The 20023-nt window shown below is 44.2% G+C and overlaps 1 protein-coding gene across 1 annotated transcript in view; it reads right to left on the bottom strand.

Annotated features, from left to right (window-relative positions):
• Positions 1 to 19246, bottom strand: part of LOC144498808 (tetraspanin-32-like) — a 73364-nt gene extending 54118 nt beyond the window's left edge. The window contains exons 1-2 of the mRNA XM_078220505.1: positions 18324 to 19246; positions 11810 to 11924 (exon numbers count right to left, since the gene is read on the bottom strand). Of these exons, the coding sequence (XP_078076631.1) occupies positions 11810 to 11924; positions 18324 to 18389 (181 nt within the window). The 5' untranslated portion in view covers positions 18390 to 19246. The remainder of the gene's footprint in view (positions 1 to 11809; positions 11925 to 18323) is intronic.
• Between the last annotated feature and the right edge of the window lie 777 nt (positions 19247 to 20023).

Raw genomic sequence — 20023 nt, forward strand, 5'->3', positions numbered from 1 at the left:
GTGAAGCTTCCACTTTCAGAGTCACAGTCAAAGAAGGAACCTACACTGTTCAGCAAGATAGGAGTGAATAGTTCATGACATCTCATCAGCTCCAAATTTACCAGAATTTGAAGCAAGAAAAATAACCAGGGTGATTTTTCTTGCTGAGGTGTCAGTTGCTGATAGCAGAAGCCGTACTCTGCATGGTCACTGAGAGATAGCAGAGAGACAGGGGCCCCTCAGATAACACGCCAGCCGTGCTGTCCAACCCTACAAAGGAGCAGAAATGAGGAGAGTTTGGAACATAAAGTGCTGAACAGACTGGGGAATGTACACAGAGAGAACATGACACAACCTGGTATGCATTAAAATGCAAATTATCTGCCATAACACACAGTGTTGCATAAAAATTGGACACGCTAGAATATATTGGCGAAGCAGTATTATGTCTGTAAAGTGTATCTGGAGAGACTATTACGCAGGATGGAATGTTTTGCATGGATAGAGTGCGATGGTTGAAGCACATAACAGGCTCAGAAAGTGAATAAAAGCAAATTACTGCGAATATGGGAATCTGAAACCAAGAGAGAAAATGCTGGAAAATCTCAGCAGGGCTGGCAGCATCTGTAAGGAGGGAAAAGAGCTGACGTTTCAAGTCCAGATGACCCTTTGGACAGACCTGCCGAGATTTTCCAGCATTTTCTCTTTAGGCTCATAAAGTGAATGCATTACACAGGCGAGAGGGGAATTGCACAGTCCGAATTGTGTTATAGAGTGTTAGAGAAAGAAATCAGATGGGGAATGTTTCAGAAAGACCAAGTTGAATTTGTTCAACAAATAGAAATTACATGGATTGAATATATAACACGGAATGGGCTATAAATTTGATTAGGCCTGATAAGGGACACTGGGGTCATGATGCGTGATTAGCCTGTGGCCATTTAAAGTAATGCACATAACAAGCAAACAAGACGCTCATTTCCATGACATGCAGCCCAATACCAAATGCACTGCTGAGTGGCTGCGAGCTCAGAATTTGAGGCTAGCGCCAATTCAAGCTCGCCTGCACCACTCAAAGGAGAGGTGCAAGCTGGCTGCAGCAGCTCATTCAACTGGAGAAGAAAGAAACCTGTATAATGATGCAACAGACCAGAGAGAGCAATCCTAGATTTCAGATACAGCCCTGGAGCCTGGAGTGTTGGAGGATGAAAGGAGAAGAGAGATGGTCTTTTCACAGAAGCTGGGATGCCCTTCAAGCAAATACTTTGAAGGCAGTGGGAGCAGATTGTTGGGTAACAGGAATGTATTAGTTTGTTATATTAAATTTCTCGTTCATCACTATTGAAATTAACTTGATGGTAATTTCCATCGTCTTTTAGATTAATAGGAATCATTTTCAATGACTTCAGTTACTTTTAGTATCTAGATCTTTCAGAGGTCAGTTTCTTACAATTTTGACGGTCGGTGCCTCAGCGCCTTAGATGTCAGTTTTGTAGATTTTTTGGATTCACTGATAAGTGTTTTAACAATCAGGGTCTCCGACTTACAGGCCAGTGGATTGACGACCCTGGCAGGTCACAACTCATGTGTCCTGGCTAACCATGCATGCAGGGATTGTCACCAGTTACTAGAGCTCAAACTCTGAGTTTCGGAGCTTGAGAAGCAACTGCATACGTGTGGTGGACTTCAGTTGTGCCTTTGTCCTGCCTGGACCACCGTTGTGTGTTTGTCATGCCTGCACACATCCCCTGCCGGCTCGGCTCCTCCCCTTGTCACCTAGTATAAAGGTGGCTGTTTCCTCCCCCTTGTTCAGTTCGGGTCGGTTATCTGCTGGGATGTTGTGGTGAACCATCGTTGGTTCCCACTAGATAGTACTGAGCCAGGGTCTGGCCAGTACTACAAGTATGTATATATGTTGCTGTTGGGGTTAGGGATGGGTTGTTCTACTTGTTGCTGTTGGGGTTAGGGTTGGGCTGTTACACCTTGTATTATAGTTATTGTGGTACATCCCAGTCGGGCTCCGCCTCCTGGGAGAGGTATAAAGGTCTCTGCTCTGTCTGGGACCCCTCAGTCTGGGATCGTGTATATAATTAGTAGCTTTGTTGTACAGCAAATAAAAGCCTTTATTTCCTGAGCATCTCAAGCCTCGTGTGTGATAACGCGCATCAGATGTGCTCCTGGTTCTGTAATGAATAAAAGCCTACAGTTGTATTGGCACACAACTAGTCTTTTGCCTAATTGATAGTGCATCAATACGCTGCAGTTCATTTCAGAGTCTGACAGCCTCCTTGTAAGCGTGCTCCAGGATCTGCTTGCTCCACAGTTACAGAAGGGCTGAATGATGAGGGAATGACTAGCCACCAGAGAGGGGAGGAAGAAGACAACTGTGGTGCAGGATCCACCCCCCACCGCCCACCCCCCCCAGCAACTAGCTAACCAGTTTTCAGTTTAGAATACCGGAAGCCTGACATAACTTGGAAGGATGCACTCGGAATCAAACTCCCAACACAACAGGAGATTTTACTGAACATGGTGAAAAAGAGAGTAGAAAAAGTGCAGTCATGGAGGATTTGACTGTAAGGAACATACAGAGGCATTTCTATGACCATAAATGATTCCTGAATGGCATGTTGCCCCCTGGTAACCAAGCAGGACTAGGTTACTCTGCCAGGAGATGGGGAACATCCAGATGTAATGGTCCATATTGGAATGAATGATACAGATAGCAAAACATTGGGGCTCTTCAGGCAGTGTTTCTGGAGCTGGGAAAAAGAATACAAACAGGACCTCAAACTCAGTCCCAGGATTACTCCTTGTGAGTACAGAAACAGGAGTCTAGTTCAGGTAAATACATTTCTGCTAGTGCAGGTCAGAGGGTTTCAGATCCCTGGAACTTTGAGACTGGTAGAGGATCACTTTTACAGGATGGACAGTCTGCGCCTGAAGAAAGTTGAGAACGGTATTCGCACTGCGAGGTTAACTAATACTCTTGAGGAGGGTTTAAACTGATTGGGCAGGGGAATGAGAACCAGAAAATGGCAGAAAATTTCTCAAATCAAGACAGATAAACATGATTTGTCTTCAGCAAATCTGTGCTGCTTTTCCCGCTCATGGAAATGTATCTTAACTGTACCCAGAGCATCTCCTCTTTAAATGTAGCCATTCTTCCTTTACAGATTTGCCTTCCAATCTTTGATTCCAATTTACCCTGACAGATCCGTTCTCACCTCATTGAAATGTGTAGATGATACAAACCTTGTTAAAATAGTAGTTCAAAAGGAAGACAGTTACAGGCCTCAGGATGACATAGAGCAGATAGTCAAATGGGTAGAAGCATGGCAGGTGGAGTTCAAAGCAGAATGTGTGAAGTAATGCACTTTGGAAGGACTAAAAAAATGGAAAGGCAGTATTTCAAATGGCGTGACTTTGAAAAGTGCAGATGAGTGTAGATTGGTTTCCAATACATAAATCCTTAAAAGTGACAGGGTAAGTCGATAAACTGATTGCTTTGGTTTATCTAGAGAAGAATAGAATTTAAAGCGAAGATATTGTGCGAGGATTTTGTCAAATACTGGTTAGGCCTCAGTTGGAATAATGTGGGTCATTCTGGGCACCAGACTTCAGGAAAAAGTTAAAGGCCTCCGAAAGGGTATAGTGGAGGTTTACCAGGATGTGAACAAGGATAAGGGACTTCATTTATGAAGACAAGTTTGGGAAGGTTAGGCCTGTTCTCCTTGGAACAGAGAAGGTTAAGAGAGACTTTCAAGACCATGAAAGACTTTTATTGGGTGAAAACGCAAAAAGATTCCCTCTGGTAAGTGTGTCCACAACCCAAGGTTATGGATGTAGAATCTAAAAGGTCCAGAGGGGGAGATGAGGAGAAATTATTTCATTCCGAAATATTGAAATGTGGAACATTGTGCTTGAAAAGGAGATGGAATCTAATTCTATAAATAATTTTGAAAGGGAGTTTGGACGGGTGCTTCAGGAACTTAACAAAGCTACGGACAAAAAGTGGGAATGTGGAAATAAGCATGTCTGCTCTTTTGAACAGCACCATGGGCAAATGTCTTCCTTCTGTATTGTGGCACGACTGGTCCCAGACAAGGTCCCCATTTTATTAAGACTGGGCAGGACCCTCACTTTGTTCTGACCCGGCGAGGAAGGATGAGCTGGCTCCCCGCTTTGTTCAAGCCCTCAGTTGATTGCAAAAAAGGTTAGCTTAAAAATCCTTTATCTGTGGATACTTTTCCCCAGTCCAAATGTATTTACTTTTTATAGGGAGCCAATTTAATCTGGTTTCCTTAAGTCAAAGAAAGAGTAAGTTTATGAGTTACTAAAACCCAGGGAAAAATAATAAAAATGTAACAAACATGCACAGATTAGAAATGTGAAGGTAACAAATAAAGGTTGAAAACATACAAATTGGTCCTCAACTTCACTGTGAGATGTAAATGGTGGTATGTTGCGGCCGTTAACTTGGGTGATTTTGGTAAAGCTGACTTTGGCAGATTTGCAGTCTGTTGGAGACAATGCTTGTCTCTCTACTAAAACCTTGCCTCCAGCAAAGGAGAGAGGGAAAGAAACATAGAGTGACTGGTGTTGCTTCTTGTTGCTGCCATACATAAGAACATAAGAACATAAGAAATAGGAGCAGGAGTAGGCCATCTAGCCCCTCGAGCCTGCCCCGCCATTCAATAAGATCATGGCTGATCTGAAGTGGATCAGTTCCACTTACCCGCCTGATCCCCATAACCCCTAATTCCCTTACCGATCAGGAATCCATCTATCCGTGATTTAAACATATTCAACAAGGTAGCCTCCACCACTTCAGTGGGCAGAGAATTCCAGAGATTCACCACCCTCTGAGAGAAGAAGTTCCTCCTCAACTCTGTCCTAAACTGACCCCCCTTTATTTTGAGGCTGTGCCCTCTAGTTCTAGCTTCCTTTCTAAGTGGAAAGAATCTCTCGACCTCTACCCTATCCAGCCCCTTCATTATCTTATAGGTCTCTATAAGATCCCCCCTCAACCTTCTAAATTCCAACGAGTACAAACCCAATCTGCTCAGTCTCTCCTCATAATCAACACCCCTCATCTCTGGTATCAACCTGGTGAACCTTCTCTGCACTCCCTCCAAGGCCAATATATCCTTCCGCAAATAAGGGGACCAATACTGCACACAGTATTCCAGCTGCGGCCTCACCAATGCCCTGTACAGATGCAGCAAGACATCTCTGCTTTTATATTCTATCCCCCTTGCGATATAGGCCAACATCCCATTTGCCTTCTTGATCACCTGTTGCACCTGCAGACTGGGTTTTTGCGTCTCATGCACAAGGACCCCCAGGTCCCTTTGCATAGTAGCATGTTGTAATTTTTTTCCATTTAGATAATAATCCAATTTGCTATTATTTCCTCCAAAGTGAATAACCTCGCATTTGTCAACGTTATACTCCATCTGCCAGATCCTCGCCCACTCACTCAGCCTGTCCAAATCTCTCTGCAGACCTTCTACGCCCTCCACACGATTCACTTTTCCACTTATCTTTGTGTCGTCTGCAAACTTTGTTACCCTACACTCAGTCCCCTCCTCCAGATCGTCTATATAAATGGTAAATAGTTGAGGCCCCAGTACCGATCCCTGCGGCACGCCACTAGGTACCATCTGCCAATCTGAAAAGCACCCATTTATTCTGACTCTCTGCTTCCTGTCGGATAGCCAATCCCCAATCCACGCTAACACCCTACCCCCAACTCCGTGTGACCCAATCTTCTTCAGCAACCTTTTGTGAGGCGCCTTATCAAACGCCTTTTGGAAATCCAAAAACACCGCATCCACCGGTTCCCCTCCGTCAACCGTACTAGTCACATCTTCATAAAAATCCAACAAGTTCGTCAAGCACGACTTTCCCCTCATGAATCCATGCTGCGTCTGCTTAATCGAACCATTCTTATCCAGATAGCCTGCTATTTCTTCTTTAATGATGGATTCCAGCATTTTCCCAACTACAGACGTTAAGCTAACCGGCCTGTAGTTACCTGCCTTTTGTCTATTTCCTTTTTTAAACAGCGGCGTAACATTAGCCATTTTCCAATCCGCCGGCACTACCCCAGAATCCAACGAATTTTGATAAATAACCACTAACGCATCCACTATTACCTCTGACATTTCTTTCAGTACCCTGGGATGCATTCCATCCGGGCCCGGGGACTTGTCCACCTTCAGTCCCGTTAGTCTACCAAGCACTGCCTCCCTGGTAACATTAATTGTATTGAGTACCGCTCCTCCTACCAACCCTCTATCGTTAATATTCGGTGAACTATTTGTGTCTTCCACCGTGAAGACCGACACAAAAAACTTATTTAAAGTTTCAGCCATTTCTTCATTTCCCATTATTAAATCCCCCCTCTCGTCCTCCAAGGGTCCAACATTCACTCTTGCCACTCTATTCCTTTTTCTATATTTGTAAAAGCTTTTACTATCATTTTTTATATTTAGAGCTAGCCTAGCTTCATAACCTATCTTTCCTTTCTTTATCACTTTCTTAGTCGTTCTTTGTTGTTTCTTAAAGTTTTCCCAATCTTCCGATTCTCCACTATTTTTGGCCACTCTGTACGCATCGGTCTTTAATTTAATCCTCTCCTTAATTTCCTTTGTTATCCACGGCTGGTTATCCCTTTTCTTACAATCCTTCTTTATCACCGGAATATATTGTTGCTGAGTACTGAAAAGGATCTCCTTAAAAATCCTCCACTGTTCCTCAGCTGTCCTGCCTACCAGTCTGCTCTCCCAGTCCACCTTAGCCAATTCAGCCCTCATCCTATCGTACTTCCCTCTGTTCAAACAGAGGACACTGGTATGGGACCCTACTTTCTCCTCTTCCATTTGTACCAGAAATTCGACCATATTGTGATCACTTGACCCAAGAGGGTCCTTCACAAGAACATCCTTAATTCTACCTATCTCGTTACACATTACCAGATCTAAGATAACTCGTTCCCTCGTCGGTTCTGTAACATACTGTTCAAGGTAACTATCCCGACAGCATTCTAAGAACTCTTCCTCCATCCCACCCCTTCCAACTTGAGTCAGCCAATCAATATGCAGGTTGAAGTCCCCCAAGATTATTGCTGTTCCGTTTTTGCACGCATCCATTATTTGCTTGTTTATAGCCCTCCCCACCTCAACATTATTATTTGGGGGCCTATAGACCACGCCTACTAGTGTCTTTCTTCCCCCTACTATTCCTTATCCCTACCCATAACGATTCCACATTTTGTTCCTTAGAGCCTATGTCATCCCTCACTACTACCCTGATATTATCTTTTATTAACAGAGCTACCCCACCACCTTTTCCTTCCTGTCTATTCTTCCTAAATGCCTGATACCCCTGGATATTCATCTCCCAGTCCTGGTCTCCCTGCAGCCACGTTTCTGTAATGGCCACTAGATCATACCCATTTGTGCTGATTTCCACCATCAACTCATTAACTTTGTTCCGAATGCTTCGTGCATTCAGGCAAAGTGCCTTTATTCCAGCTTTTATCTGGACCCGATTTGATGAAACGCTATCAACCTTTCCCTCGCCCTCTACTCCTTTAACTACTTGAATGCCCTCATTCACTTGCACTCGCTCCCTCGCCTCTACCATTGATTTCGTAATTCCTCTTACCTCTGCACCCTCCCCCCCATAAATTAGTTTAAAGCCCTATCTACAGCCCGAGTGATACGATTCGCTAGGACTCTGGTCCCAGCACGGTTCAAACGGAGACCATCCCATCTATACAGGTCCCATCTGCCCAAATACTGGTGCCAATGCCCCATGAATTCGAACCCATTCCTCCCACACCAATCCTTGAGCCATGCATTCGTCGCCTTAATCCTATTAACCCTGCGCCAATTCGCACGTGGCTCAGGTAGTAATCCGGAGATTACCACCTTGTTGGTTCTGCTTTTTAATTTGTTCCCTAACTCTTCGTACTCCCTCTGCAGATCCTTAGTTCCAGTTTTGTCTATGTCATTGGCACCTACATGGACCACGACAACTGGATTTTCACCCTCCCACTCCAAATTCCTCTGCAGCCCAGATGATACATCCTGGACCCGAGCAGTGATCTGTACCAGCTTTTTAATTCATTTTACCCCGTGTATTCCCAGGTAGGGGGAGGCATATATTGCACCCGAGTCTGTCTTTCTTTCATCGTAGACCAGTTTGTGCATTCTAAGCTATAAATTGACAGGAGATGGATTTTTGGATGACAGCTGAGGTGTGGAAACCACTCGATTGTCTCCACAAACGCAGAAGATTAAAAGTCCAATCGTTTGCATTTTCCATATCCTTCTTTCAAGTGTCTCTGTTTGAAGTACGCCATGACACTTTGTCAGGTACGACATTCCATGTTCTCTCAGAACCGGTTTGTCAAGTATAATCCACATAGAGGATTTCCAGAAAGTGGTCACTTTACATTATCGGCCACCTTTTGACCAGTCTTCCTGACCCCTCCCCCCTTCCACTGGCTCAAACACTATTACATTTCTATCCTTCATCAGTTCTGATGGAAAATGAATGTAACCTGAAATCCCACAGATACGACCCGACCTGCTGAGTCATTCCAGCATTTGTTTTGTTTTTATTTCTGATTTGCAGCATTCGACATTATTGTGCGTCTGTAATTCCATAACTTTTATACACGATGATGAGAATGTTTCTGTGACAGCGTGAGACTGTGCCTCATTAGAACTGAATATAAAAGAATATAAAAGCATTTCACGTAGAGCAATGCTACAGCTAGCTGACTCTAGGATTCTCTGAATCCATTAATGGTTAGCACTGCTGCCTCACAGCGCCAGGGACCTGGGTTCGATTCCTGGCTTGGGTCACTGCCTGTGTGGCGTTTGCACGTTCTCCCCGTGTCTGCATGGGTTTCCTCCAGATGCTCCGGTTTCCTCCCACAGTCCAAAGATGTGTGGGTTAGGTGGATTGCCCATGCTAAATTGCCCCTTAGTGTGAAGGGGACTAACTAGGGTAAATGCGTGGGGTTATAGGGATAGAGCCTGGGTGGGGTTGTGGTTGGTGCAGACGCGATGGGCCGAATGACCTCCTTCTGCACAGTAGAATTCTATGATTCTATTACAAACTACATTGAATGCACATTGCATGTGGCTCACTGCACCCCGAAGAATCTCTGTGACTGATAATATGTAGCTGAACAGAAACGCTTCTCTGCTAAACAAAAGCCACCAGGATGTAGTTTGTTTAATTTTGCCAAGTCATTGAGTTGTCTGTAACTGCGCTGATAATTTGACTGTTGATTAAATGAAGAAATTATGATGAAAAGATATTGTCAGGCATAACGTTTGTATAATTTTAGTCTGTGGTATGACAAATGGGCGTTTTTACCATGTTCTGAGGTCCTTACTACTGAACAACCGGGCAAGAATTATCTCTGAGCTTCAGTCTTCACTGCCACAAACTAATTTCCTGAGCTGCACTCCAACAGTTGCAACCAAACAAACTTTAAACTGAATATCTGGCCTTTTCAAACTTTGAGCAGAATCTTCTGCCCTCTCAAGGACGGGTTCGGAGGTGGGAAGGCATTTAATCCGGCGGGATGATGGTAGCTGAGCATCACGCTGCTTCCTGCCTCTTCCCAGATTACGTCTGGAACGGCAGGTCAATCTTCTCATCCCACAGCCAATTGAGGCCCTTAAATGAACAATTAACGCCCACTTAACAGCCTCATCACATCATTGCTGGTATTAACCTAACTGTGGCTGGGGCTGTCGCTTAGTATGTGCACAAGTAAATCTATGAGGGCAGCTTGTCATCTCCCGGGCTTGAGAGGGTCACTCCTTCAAAGACACTCAGCATCTGATCAAGAGACTTAGCATTAGAAAGGGGAGCCCATAACTTGTGACACCCACCCCCAAAACCCCTCCCGTCAGCGGCCAGGGGCACTCTGGGATCCTGAACCTCCGGTAGGTTTCTTTCCTGCAGCAGCCAATGCCTTCCCTTTGGTGCTGCCATATTAAACCTTAAAAATGACCCAGTCTAGACCGCTCCATGGCATTACCATTGCTGAATCCCCCACTGTCAACATCCAGGAGGATGCCATTGACCAGAAACTGAACTGGACTAGCCATAAAAATACTGTAGCTACAAGAGCAGATCACAGGCTGGGAATTCTGTGGAGAGTAATTCATCTCCCAACTCCTCGAAGCCTGCCCACTATCTGATGGAATACTCTTCTCTTGCCTGGATGAATGCAGCTCCAACACTCAAGAAACTCAACACCATCCAGGACAAAGCAGCCCATCTGATTGGCATCCCATCCACTGCAGATGACAGTGGCAGCCATGTGTACAATCTACAAGACAGACTGCAACAACTCACGAAGGCTCTTTCGACAGCACCTTCCAAACCCATGACTTCTACCACTTAAAAGGATAAAGGCAGCAGATGCGCGGGAATTCCGTCGCCTGCAAGTTCACCTCCAAGTCACACACCATCCTGACTTGGAAACACATCGCCGTTCCTTCACTGTCGCTGGATCCAAATCCTGGAACTCACTCCCTAACAGAACTGGGAGTGCACTTGCACCAAATGGACTGCAGCAGTTCAAGAAGGCAGCTCACCGCCACCTTCTCAAGGCCAATTAGGGATGGACAATGAATGCTGCCTAGCCAATGATGCCCACATCCTGTGGGAAGAATTTCTAAAAGATTAAATGTAAAATTGTCACCCTCATGCTTATGTCCTTTCTGGACCTCTTGCTAGATATCTCTGTAATCTTCTGCTCGCAACCCCTGACGTCTCTGTCTTCCTCTAATTCTGACATTCTCAGCAGTCACCATTTACTTTGTCCACCACTGGTGGTTGTTCCTTTCCTGTTTGAGAATTTGCTTCTTAAACTGTCCCATCTCTCTCTCCTGTGAGACTCCCTCTTAAAACCCACTATTTGACCAAACTTCCAAATATTTACTCCTTTGACTCAGCATTGACTTTTCTCTGTTAATGCTTCTATGAAGCTCTCTGGAATGATTTTTGATGCGAAAGGCACTATATAAATGCAAGTATTTGAGTTACTATCCATTTCATGTTGGACCTTTACAGTCGGAAAACTTACATTCTTTGAGTATGAGCTAGATTTGAACTTGGGTCCCAGTAATGAAAGATTCCCATTTGTTTACATAATATCAGCTTCAGTGGCCAGTTTTCCTTTATGTGAAGCACCAGTTGAAAATCTATCATTTCCCATCGTTCACATTTAAAGTTAACGTTTAATCATTAATGTCACAAGTAGGCTTACGTTAACACTGCAATGAAGTTACTGTGAAAATCCCCTAGTCGCCACACGCCGGCGCCTGTTCGGGTTACACTGAGGGAGAATTTAGCATGGCCAATGCACTTAACCAGCACGTCTTTCGGACTGGGAGGAAACTGGAGCACCCAGAGGAAACCCACTGGGTTCTCCCCACGGGGAGAACATGTAGACTCTGCACAGACAGTGACTCAAGCCAGGATTGAACCCGGGTCCCTGGTGCCATGAGTTAGTGATTCCGAGGGCCTAGCATCGGACTATCCACATATTGACCAATAAGTTGAACTGTCATTAAAAATCATAACATTTTTAGTTTCATTTTAAATTGGCACTAATTGATAATTAAGGGAGTTGAGATACAAATGTTATTGCTAACTCAGTATTTTAAATACATTCTGGTGTTTGTATGAGCCTGACAAGAGAACTATGTATTCATCAGGATTGAAAAAGGGAATTTGCCATTATGGAAAAAGAGTCTGTTTTTCAACTGTCTGCAAGTTAACTCACCAAGATCATGAAATCTAGTGTATCGGTTGGTTTCAATGGTGATATTGCGGATAACAAAGAACTCATCATTGAAGGAGGTCCACAAGGTCACTGCAGCAACTGCAACTCCAAGGAACTAGTGTGAAACACAACAAAGGTGAAGGTAATGAGATCTGAGAGTCTGGACTGCACTGGAATGCTCATTACAAGACAGCAATAATAATAATTGAACATTTTGTTTAGTCTTTTTTTGCTTCCTCCAACACTCCGACTTTCTCTGCCACTTCTTCCCTGAAGTCATTGATTCTTGCAGGGCCTATTTCTGTGCTGTAACTTCTTTGTACAAAGAATGACCAGTTACCTCAACAAATCCCTTCCTTTTACAGACAAGACACAATCGTGGGCTGGGATTTTCCACTCCCGGTTTCTTCGGGGAGTTTGGCGACAGGAGTGGAAGTTCTCGGGAGCACGTTTGATGCTGATGTAAAAGCGTGACATGATTGTTCCTGTCCTCCCACCGGTGGCGTAACAGGATTCCCAACGTTCAATGGCAGGAACATCACTTCCATACACTAACATCTCATCATCAGGCCTCTATGCCTGAATCGTCCCCCAGCCCCTGTAAGAAAGTCCATTCATGTTGGCACAAGGGCAGACTGGTGTGAATCATGAATGGTCTCCCTCGGCATGCACCTGGCGCGTAGACCTCCCAGAGGAGCTCAGGGTGAGTGCATCACTCAGGGGGAGAAGGTCATGCCTGGGCACGACACGGACACTGCTCCAGGCACTGCCCAGGTACTGGCCTCTGGCAATGCTCCTTGACACTATCTAAGCATTGCCATTGGGCAGTGCTGGGGAGGGGGTTTGTTGGTGGGGTGTGTGTGGGGGTTGGTTCCTGGTTAACTTTCGTGCAGTGAGGCGGCCTTTAAAAATGGCATCCCGTCTTCCAAAAAGCTAAGTTGCTGGCAGGGTGGGCAATCATGTGACCGACAATTTGCCATTTTCTTTACTAAATCCGGGACATTATGGCAGAGAAAGCCACTGTCAGTGCCAGTGGCTTCAACGCCGCTTTTCCAGCCTGCTATCGACCTTTGCTGATATTCAGGAAAATTCAGTCGGTGGACTCTAATCAATCCATTCTTCAGCAAGGGTTCTGGTAATGTTTTGTGTCTGTCTCCTGGAGATAATTCAACACTGAACCATAAGGTATCAAGCGACATGGAATCAACTATTTCGGCTTTTGTATGTGAACATTTGAACACCCAATTTGAGCAGAGAGTGTACCGATACCACTGGCCAAATATTCTTGGGAGGCCATTAACAGTATAAAATTGTCACTTCCTTCAGCTGGTTTTCTACATTTAGTTTGGGGCAACCAGCACCTTTTAAGCCACGTGTGGTTTTTGTATGGTTGAAATATTTTCATTCGCTTCACTCTCCATCCACTCAGTCCCCAAGTGAGTGTTATGGAATAACAGAGCGCACAACTTAAAGCAAAGTTAAAGCAAAGCAGGCTCCTTTCCATTCTTACCTTCATTTATCTATTTTAATTTGTTATATATTCATTATTTCCTGCTGAACTTGTGTTGAAGTCAGCATGTCGCAAAACCCAATCTAAATTTCTGAGAAATGTATCTTTTCCTTTCTTGGATCATCAATTGTTTTTTAAGAAGTTTTTTTTTGTGCTTCTGAGTGACTTCTTTTGAAACAATGAGCTGATTTTTACCAGTCCTTTGGCAACTAGCTGGAAGACAGGAGAGCTGGCAATATGGCGGAGGAAGGCATCAGCCTTCCTGATGCCGTTTTGTCAACATGGGGAAGGTTGGCAGATTGGCCACCTGCTGGGAGCCCAATTGAGGCATTTCAATGGCCCATTAAGGGCCACTTCCTGCCTCCATGGGCATTTTGTCCATACCATGTGGGAGAACTGATAGTGAAAGCCTCCCAGCAGGTTCCAGCAGGGACCACCCTCTTTGGGCATTCTATGGACCACAGAGGGTAACCACAGTGGCAATGGTGTGATGCCACAACAGTGCTGACTGTGCACCACAATCCCACCCCCCCCCCCAACTCCCCACCAACTACCAGGACCTACCCCTCGCCCCCAGCATTCCCAACCCCACGTAATCCACTTCCAGGGAGCTTTGAGGTGTTCTTTCCTTTGAGCTGCAGTTTCAGCAATGGCCACCAGGAGCAGTGGCGCTGCTGATGCTGCTGTATTGACGGCCCTGTGATTGGGCTGGGGTGGGCTCCAGCAGCGGGACTTCTGCCATCTGCACAAGTTTAGGCTCAGAATGGTGGCTTAAACACATTTTTCTCCCAGAAAGAGTTCAAGGAGTTGATGCATTGAACAAGTACAGAAAACCAGTTATCCTGCTGATTCCAGAAGGATTGCATGGCCTGATCGCAGGGTATAGTAACTCCTTATAAAATGGCTTTTTCCATGGACAGTTGGGAGAAAGTGCCAAGTGAACATGGCCAGGTTTACAGATGGGCAACCACCCAGGAAAGCATGGTCAAGAGTAAGTGAATTACCTGCAACTGGAAGCAGGCTTGGTGAGAGCCAAGTGGCAGAAGTGGAATGTAGTCTCCATTTATGCAATGCAGAGTGGGCTGACTATCTTATCTCAGAGGGGAGCATGCATGGAGATGTGTTGAGAATGGCACGAAGATCACACATAGCCCTGTGGTTAGAAATGGGCACCAGACAAGTTTAGCCTTGTTCAACAGAGGGGAGTGCATTTAAAGTATTTAAACACGACATATTTAAACCCAAGGGCACCAGAATATAACTTTGCCCAGGGCGTTATTTTCCTTAAGGCTGGGAAGTAAAAATATAGGTCCCTAGAGGAAGTGGAGAATGATTTATGAGTGTCTTTGTCAAACACAACACTGAGGATTAACTGACTTTGCAATGAGAAGCAGGCACACACATCTCACTGATTGTTGTAAGCAAATATCTGTTTTCTTAAAAGCATTATTTTAAAAGCATTATTAAAACACTCTCAACATTTGTATATTATGAGTATTATATAGTATTAAAATTTTGATAGGGGTGACTGTGAATACAAAAACATTTGAATCAAGTGTCTATCAATCGAAAAGATTTGAGAAGCACTGACCTAGAAATCCAAATTATTCTCCAATTTACTGCCATTGATATCAGCATTTAACCTCTTTCCTCCAAAGCTTTTGGTGCATTTTGGGCAAACGCTTTTGCTCTCTGTTCACTTTATCATTGACAAAATTACCCTGAAGCTATAAGTGGATCTGTGACGTAAATGTGAACTGCTCTTGAAAATGACTTACACCAAGAAGTTATTTGTGACAGAAACTGCAATCCTCAAGTTGAGAAACTTACATTTTCTTTCCAGGAAACCGAGGGGGAGCTCCTGATGCAAAGGCACTAATTTTGGAGAATGAGTTTGAGAACGTGGATGTAGAATCATTGAGTCATAGAGTTACAAAAGCTCAGAAGGGTGCCATTCAACCCACTGAGTCCCTGCTAGCTGTCTATGAAGAAATTCAGAACCATTGCCCTGCTCTAACCTCGTAGCTCTGCAGCTTTGTCTCCTTCAACTGCACCTCCAATTTTCTTTTGAAATCATTGCTCATCTCTGCTTCCACCACCCTCACAGGCTGCAAGTTCCAAGTCATTACCAGTTGCTGCATCATAAAAGTTCTTCCTCACACACCCCCTTGTATCCTTTGCCTAAATCTTTAATTTTTGTAGCATCAGCTAATGGGGACACTCTTTGTCTACCTTATCTAAACTTGTCATAATTGTGTACACCTCTATCGAATATCCTTTGCTCCACGGAGACAACTCCAGCCTCTCCAACCTAACCTTGTAGCTAAAATCCCTCATCCCTGCAATCATTCTGGTAATTCTCCTCTGCAGAAGCGGTCAGAGCATTGAGTACAGGAGTTGGGACGTTATGTTACAACTGTACAAGACATTGGTAAGGCCTCATTTGGAGTACTGTGTACAATTCTGGACGCCCTGCTACAGGAAGGATGTTATTAAACTGGAAAGGGGGCAAAAAAGATTTACAAAGGTTCGAATTATAAGGAGAGGCTGGAGAAGCTGGGACTTTTTTCCCTGGAGCGTAGGAGGATGAGGGGTGACCTTATAGAGGTTTATAAAATCATGAGGGGCACAGATAAAGTGAATCGCCAAGATCTTTTCCCCAGGATAGGGGAGTCCAAAACTAGAGGGCATAGGTTTAAGGTGAGAGGGGAAAGATTTATAAGGGACCTGAGGGACAACTTTTTCACATAGAAGATGATGCGTATATGGAATGAGCTGCCAGATGAGGTGGTAGGGGCGGGTAGAATTACAACATTTAAAAGACATTTGGACAAGTACATGGATAAGAAAGGTTTAGAGGGATATAGGCCAAACTCAGAGAAACTGATTGGCATGGACGAGTTGGGCCGAAGGGCCTCTCTCTGTGCTGTATACCTCTATGACTCTAAACAATGATCTAGTTGTGGCCTTAAAAGAGCTTTATAAAGGTTCAGTGAACCTCCCTGCTTTTGTACCAATATCTCTATTCATGAAGCTCATATTCCAATATGCTTTCCTAATTACTCTTGCTATCTTCTGCCACTGTCAAAGATCGATGCACATGAACCCCCAGGACCTTCAGTTTCCAGGATACTCTTTAGAACTGTGCCATTAAGTATATCCCTTTCAACAACAGACGTCATCTCACTTATATCCATATTAAATTCCATCTGCCATTATTCTGCTAGTGTATCTATGACTTGTAATTAATTTGTATCATTCTCACTGTTAGCCACACCTCTTAAGTTTCAATTTTGAAATTTTACTATATCCAAGTCCTTTATTTATATCAAAAAAGCAGTGGTCCCAGCACTCACCCCAGTAGGCTACTGTCCACCATCCTCCAGTCTCAACAACCATTTACCATGATTCATTGTTTTCTGTACTTAAGCCAATTAATTTTATCCAAGTTGTCACTGGCCCTGCTATTCCAGGAACCTCAATTTTATTCACCAGCCTTTGATGTGATACTTTGTCAAGTGCTTTCTTAAAATCCACATGAACCACAACCACTGCATTTGCTTCAATAACTTTCTCTCTCACTTAATTAAAAAGTTGAAATAGTCAAACACAGTCTGCCTTTTGCAAATCTATGTTGGCTGTCCTTTATTAACTCTTCAAGTGCCTGTTGATCTTTTCCCTGATAATTGTTTTTAAAGCCTTCACTGATGGTAAACTGACAAGCCTGTAGTTACTAGGAATGTCCTTACATTCTTTCTTGAACAAGCATATCATACTTGCCACTTTACAATCCTCTAGCACTTCAGCTGTATCTAGCGGCGACTGGAAGATTATAGCAAGCCCTCCCTCTCCCCCAACTTTCAATAGTAATGTGGGCTGCAAAGTGGACCAGACGCGTTATCCATTCTAAGCACAAACCTTTTTTTCAGCAAATCCTGCCCGTGAATTTTCACCCTATCCATTATCTATACCATCCCTGCTGCTTGGCGAATATTTTATCAGCATCCTTTCTCTTCCTTGGTGAACACTGATACAAAGTACTTGTTAAATATTCTAGCCTTGTCTTGAGCCCCGACCACACATCACCCTCTTTGTCCCGAATAGGTCCACACTGCCTAGTCTGCTTTTGGGGAAAATTGGAGAAATGGGGCTGTCCGATCCTGGCCACTTGATGATAAATACCAAAAGAGGTCACAAAAGATATATCCCATTAGAAATTGAAATTTGTACTGTAGTGTATCCCTATTTTGATGACAGCTGGTCAAAAGGCATTTTTTAAAATCATATCATTCAGGGCTGAAGCACCATATGTTCGAAGCACTTTTGCAATGTTTGCCCATAGCATTTGAAGTTGACAATCTCTGGGAAACCATGAGATGGCTAGTGTAGGAAGAGGCCACTATCACATTGTGCAATAAGAGGAGCTTCACTAAAGTTGGCTGTGGGAAGCAAATGATTACAGCAGAGCAGTGGCTCCATCCCTAACATGGGAGCGGGCTGTCTGAAAAAAGTGTCCCTACTTTCTCAACTTGTGAGTTTATTTAGTAGAGTATAGCACGAAGACAGGTTGCTGCCATCTGTTCACACTGTTTGATAATGTTTCATCGTGAAGAAATAATCAGTCTGCTATAGCTGCTTCCCCAAAGTCCAGCAGCCCACAGATATTCACTGTTTTACAACACTGCGCCTGGGGCCATTGGGTGAAGTCAATCATACTTTAATATTTACACCACAAGGAAACAGTGGGAGGGGATTGGGATGGGGCGGCCAAACAGACGTTTAAATAAACTTAGTCCCAATAAGGTGTTTTTTAAACAAAAAATCACGTACCCCACAAATATTGGTTCATTATAACCAGAAGTTTTATTCTCTGATAAGGAAATGACTTAACTGTAATCAACCAATTTTGTATTAAAAATATTTAATTTTAAAAAATCCCAGGCAGTGGGTTAAAAATTGTATCAGAAGGGTTAACAGTAGAATAAATATGATGTTGTTATTTACCATGACGATGAGACTGATGCCCAGGAGCTGGTATTTCGTGGCTTTAATAAGACAACCGATCCTCATAGCTGCAGCCGCGTTGACTTTCTCGAACTTCAGTTGCAGGAGGCTGTCCCTCGCCAGCTTATCACTCAGTGTCAGTGTGGTTCAGCTCAGTTAGAGTCTCCCACCCCCAGCCAGCCTGTGTTTTGGGTGTGTGCCTTTAGTACATGTATGGATGCAAACATGCATGTGTGAATGCATTTGTCAAAAACCCTTGCTCGAGCTGTGCACACTGCCATCCACACTTTTACCATTTGCACATCTCTTAGAAAAAATAGGACAGCTAAATAAAATACCGTGTCTTTCCCCCACATGCCGAATGTTTGGCGAGGTAACAACTATCTGGTAGCCCAAATGAAACCAGACAGTGCTGGAAATACTCAGCAGGTCTGACAGCATCTGTAAAGAGAGACAGAGTTAACATTTCAGGTCGATGGCCTTTCTCTCTCTACATATGCCGCCTGACCTGTTGCGTTTTCCCAGCATTTTCTGTTTTCATTTCAGATAATCCAGTGTGCATTATTTTGGTTTTGCTTTCTGGTGGCCTAACCTGTAAGTGTTCACAGATGAAAATAGGACTGGTGTTTGCCTTGCAGGGACCTTCAGCAAAGGTTTGATTAGAAGACCCCCGGGTTTTACTCGACAGTGATGCTAAATACTACCTACTCAGTCTGGTGTCAACTCCACACACATACAATCAGGGAAAAAGCGTGTTTGCAATAGGTAATATAAAAATAGTTGGCAGAATGGTCTGGGATCCCTTGCACTAGTGTCATTTCATGATCCCCTTGGTGCAACTGCACAGTCTGAATCTTTCCCCTGACTGCGGGTGAACATGTAAAAGGCCAACTTCCCCCTCGGTACCTCTCCCCTCTCTCTCCAATCTCTGCCCACAGTTTCCAGTTGTAATCAACCGCTTCAGGCTTCAGAAAAAGCAACAGCAGGAACCAGATGGAAGCCCCATCGCACACCACATGCAGTATAATAAAAAAATGTTGGGTGCACTGCAGAAATATTCTTCTTAAGGGTTAGAATCATAGCTGAACACTTGGCAGGAAGTTGAATAGGTGGAATCGATTCTCTGCTGAATTATCACAGAATAGAACCATAGAATCCCTACAGTGCGGAAAGAGCCCAGTCGGCCCATCGAGTCTGCACCAACTCTCCGAAAGAGCATCCCAGCCAGGCCCTCCCCTCCGCCATGCATTTACCATGGCCAATCCATCTAACCTGCACATCTTTGGACTGTGGAAGGAAACCAGAGCACCCAGAGGAAATCCACACAGATACAGGGAGAACTTGCAAACTCCACACAGTCAAGGGTGGAATCAAACCTGGTCCCTGGCACTGTGAGACAGCAGTGCTAACCATTGTGCCACCTTGTCGCCCCATTACAGACCATTTTTGAGCAGTGTCTGGGCATTATATAGAATAAACTTGATTCTTAGTGGCTTCCATCTCAAATCTGCCAGAAAAAGGGCACCTGAAATTCCCTTGCAGAAAATCTCCTTTCAGGCCAACTTGGAGCCCAATCCACCACGCATGAGCCTTGCCATCCATCCAACCCAATCTTTCCTCCAAGCCTATCCTCAGTAATTACAGCCAATATATAAATAGCAGTAGCAACCCTGGGAAGATTGGATACCAACATTGAGAAG

The sequence above is a fragment of the Mustelus asterias genome, chromosome 9, assembly GCF_964213995.1.
Source record: "Mustelus asterias chromosome 9, sMusAst1.hap1.1, whole genome shotgun sequence".
Taxonomy (NCBI): domain Eukaryota; kingdom Metazoa; phylum Chordata; class Chondrichthyes; order Carcharhiniformes; family Triakidae; genus Mustelus; species Mustelus asterias.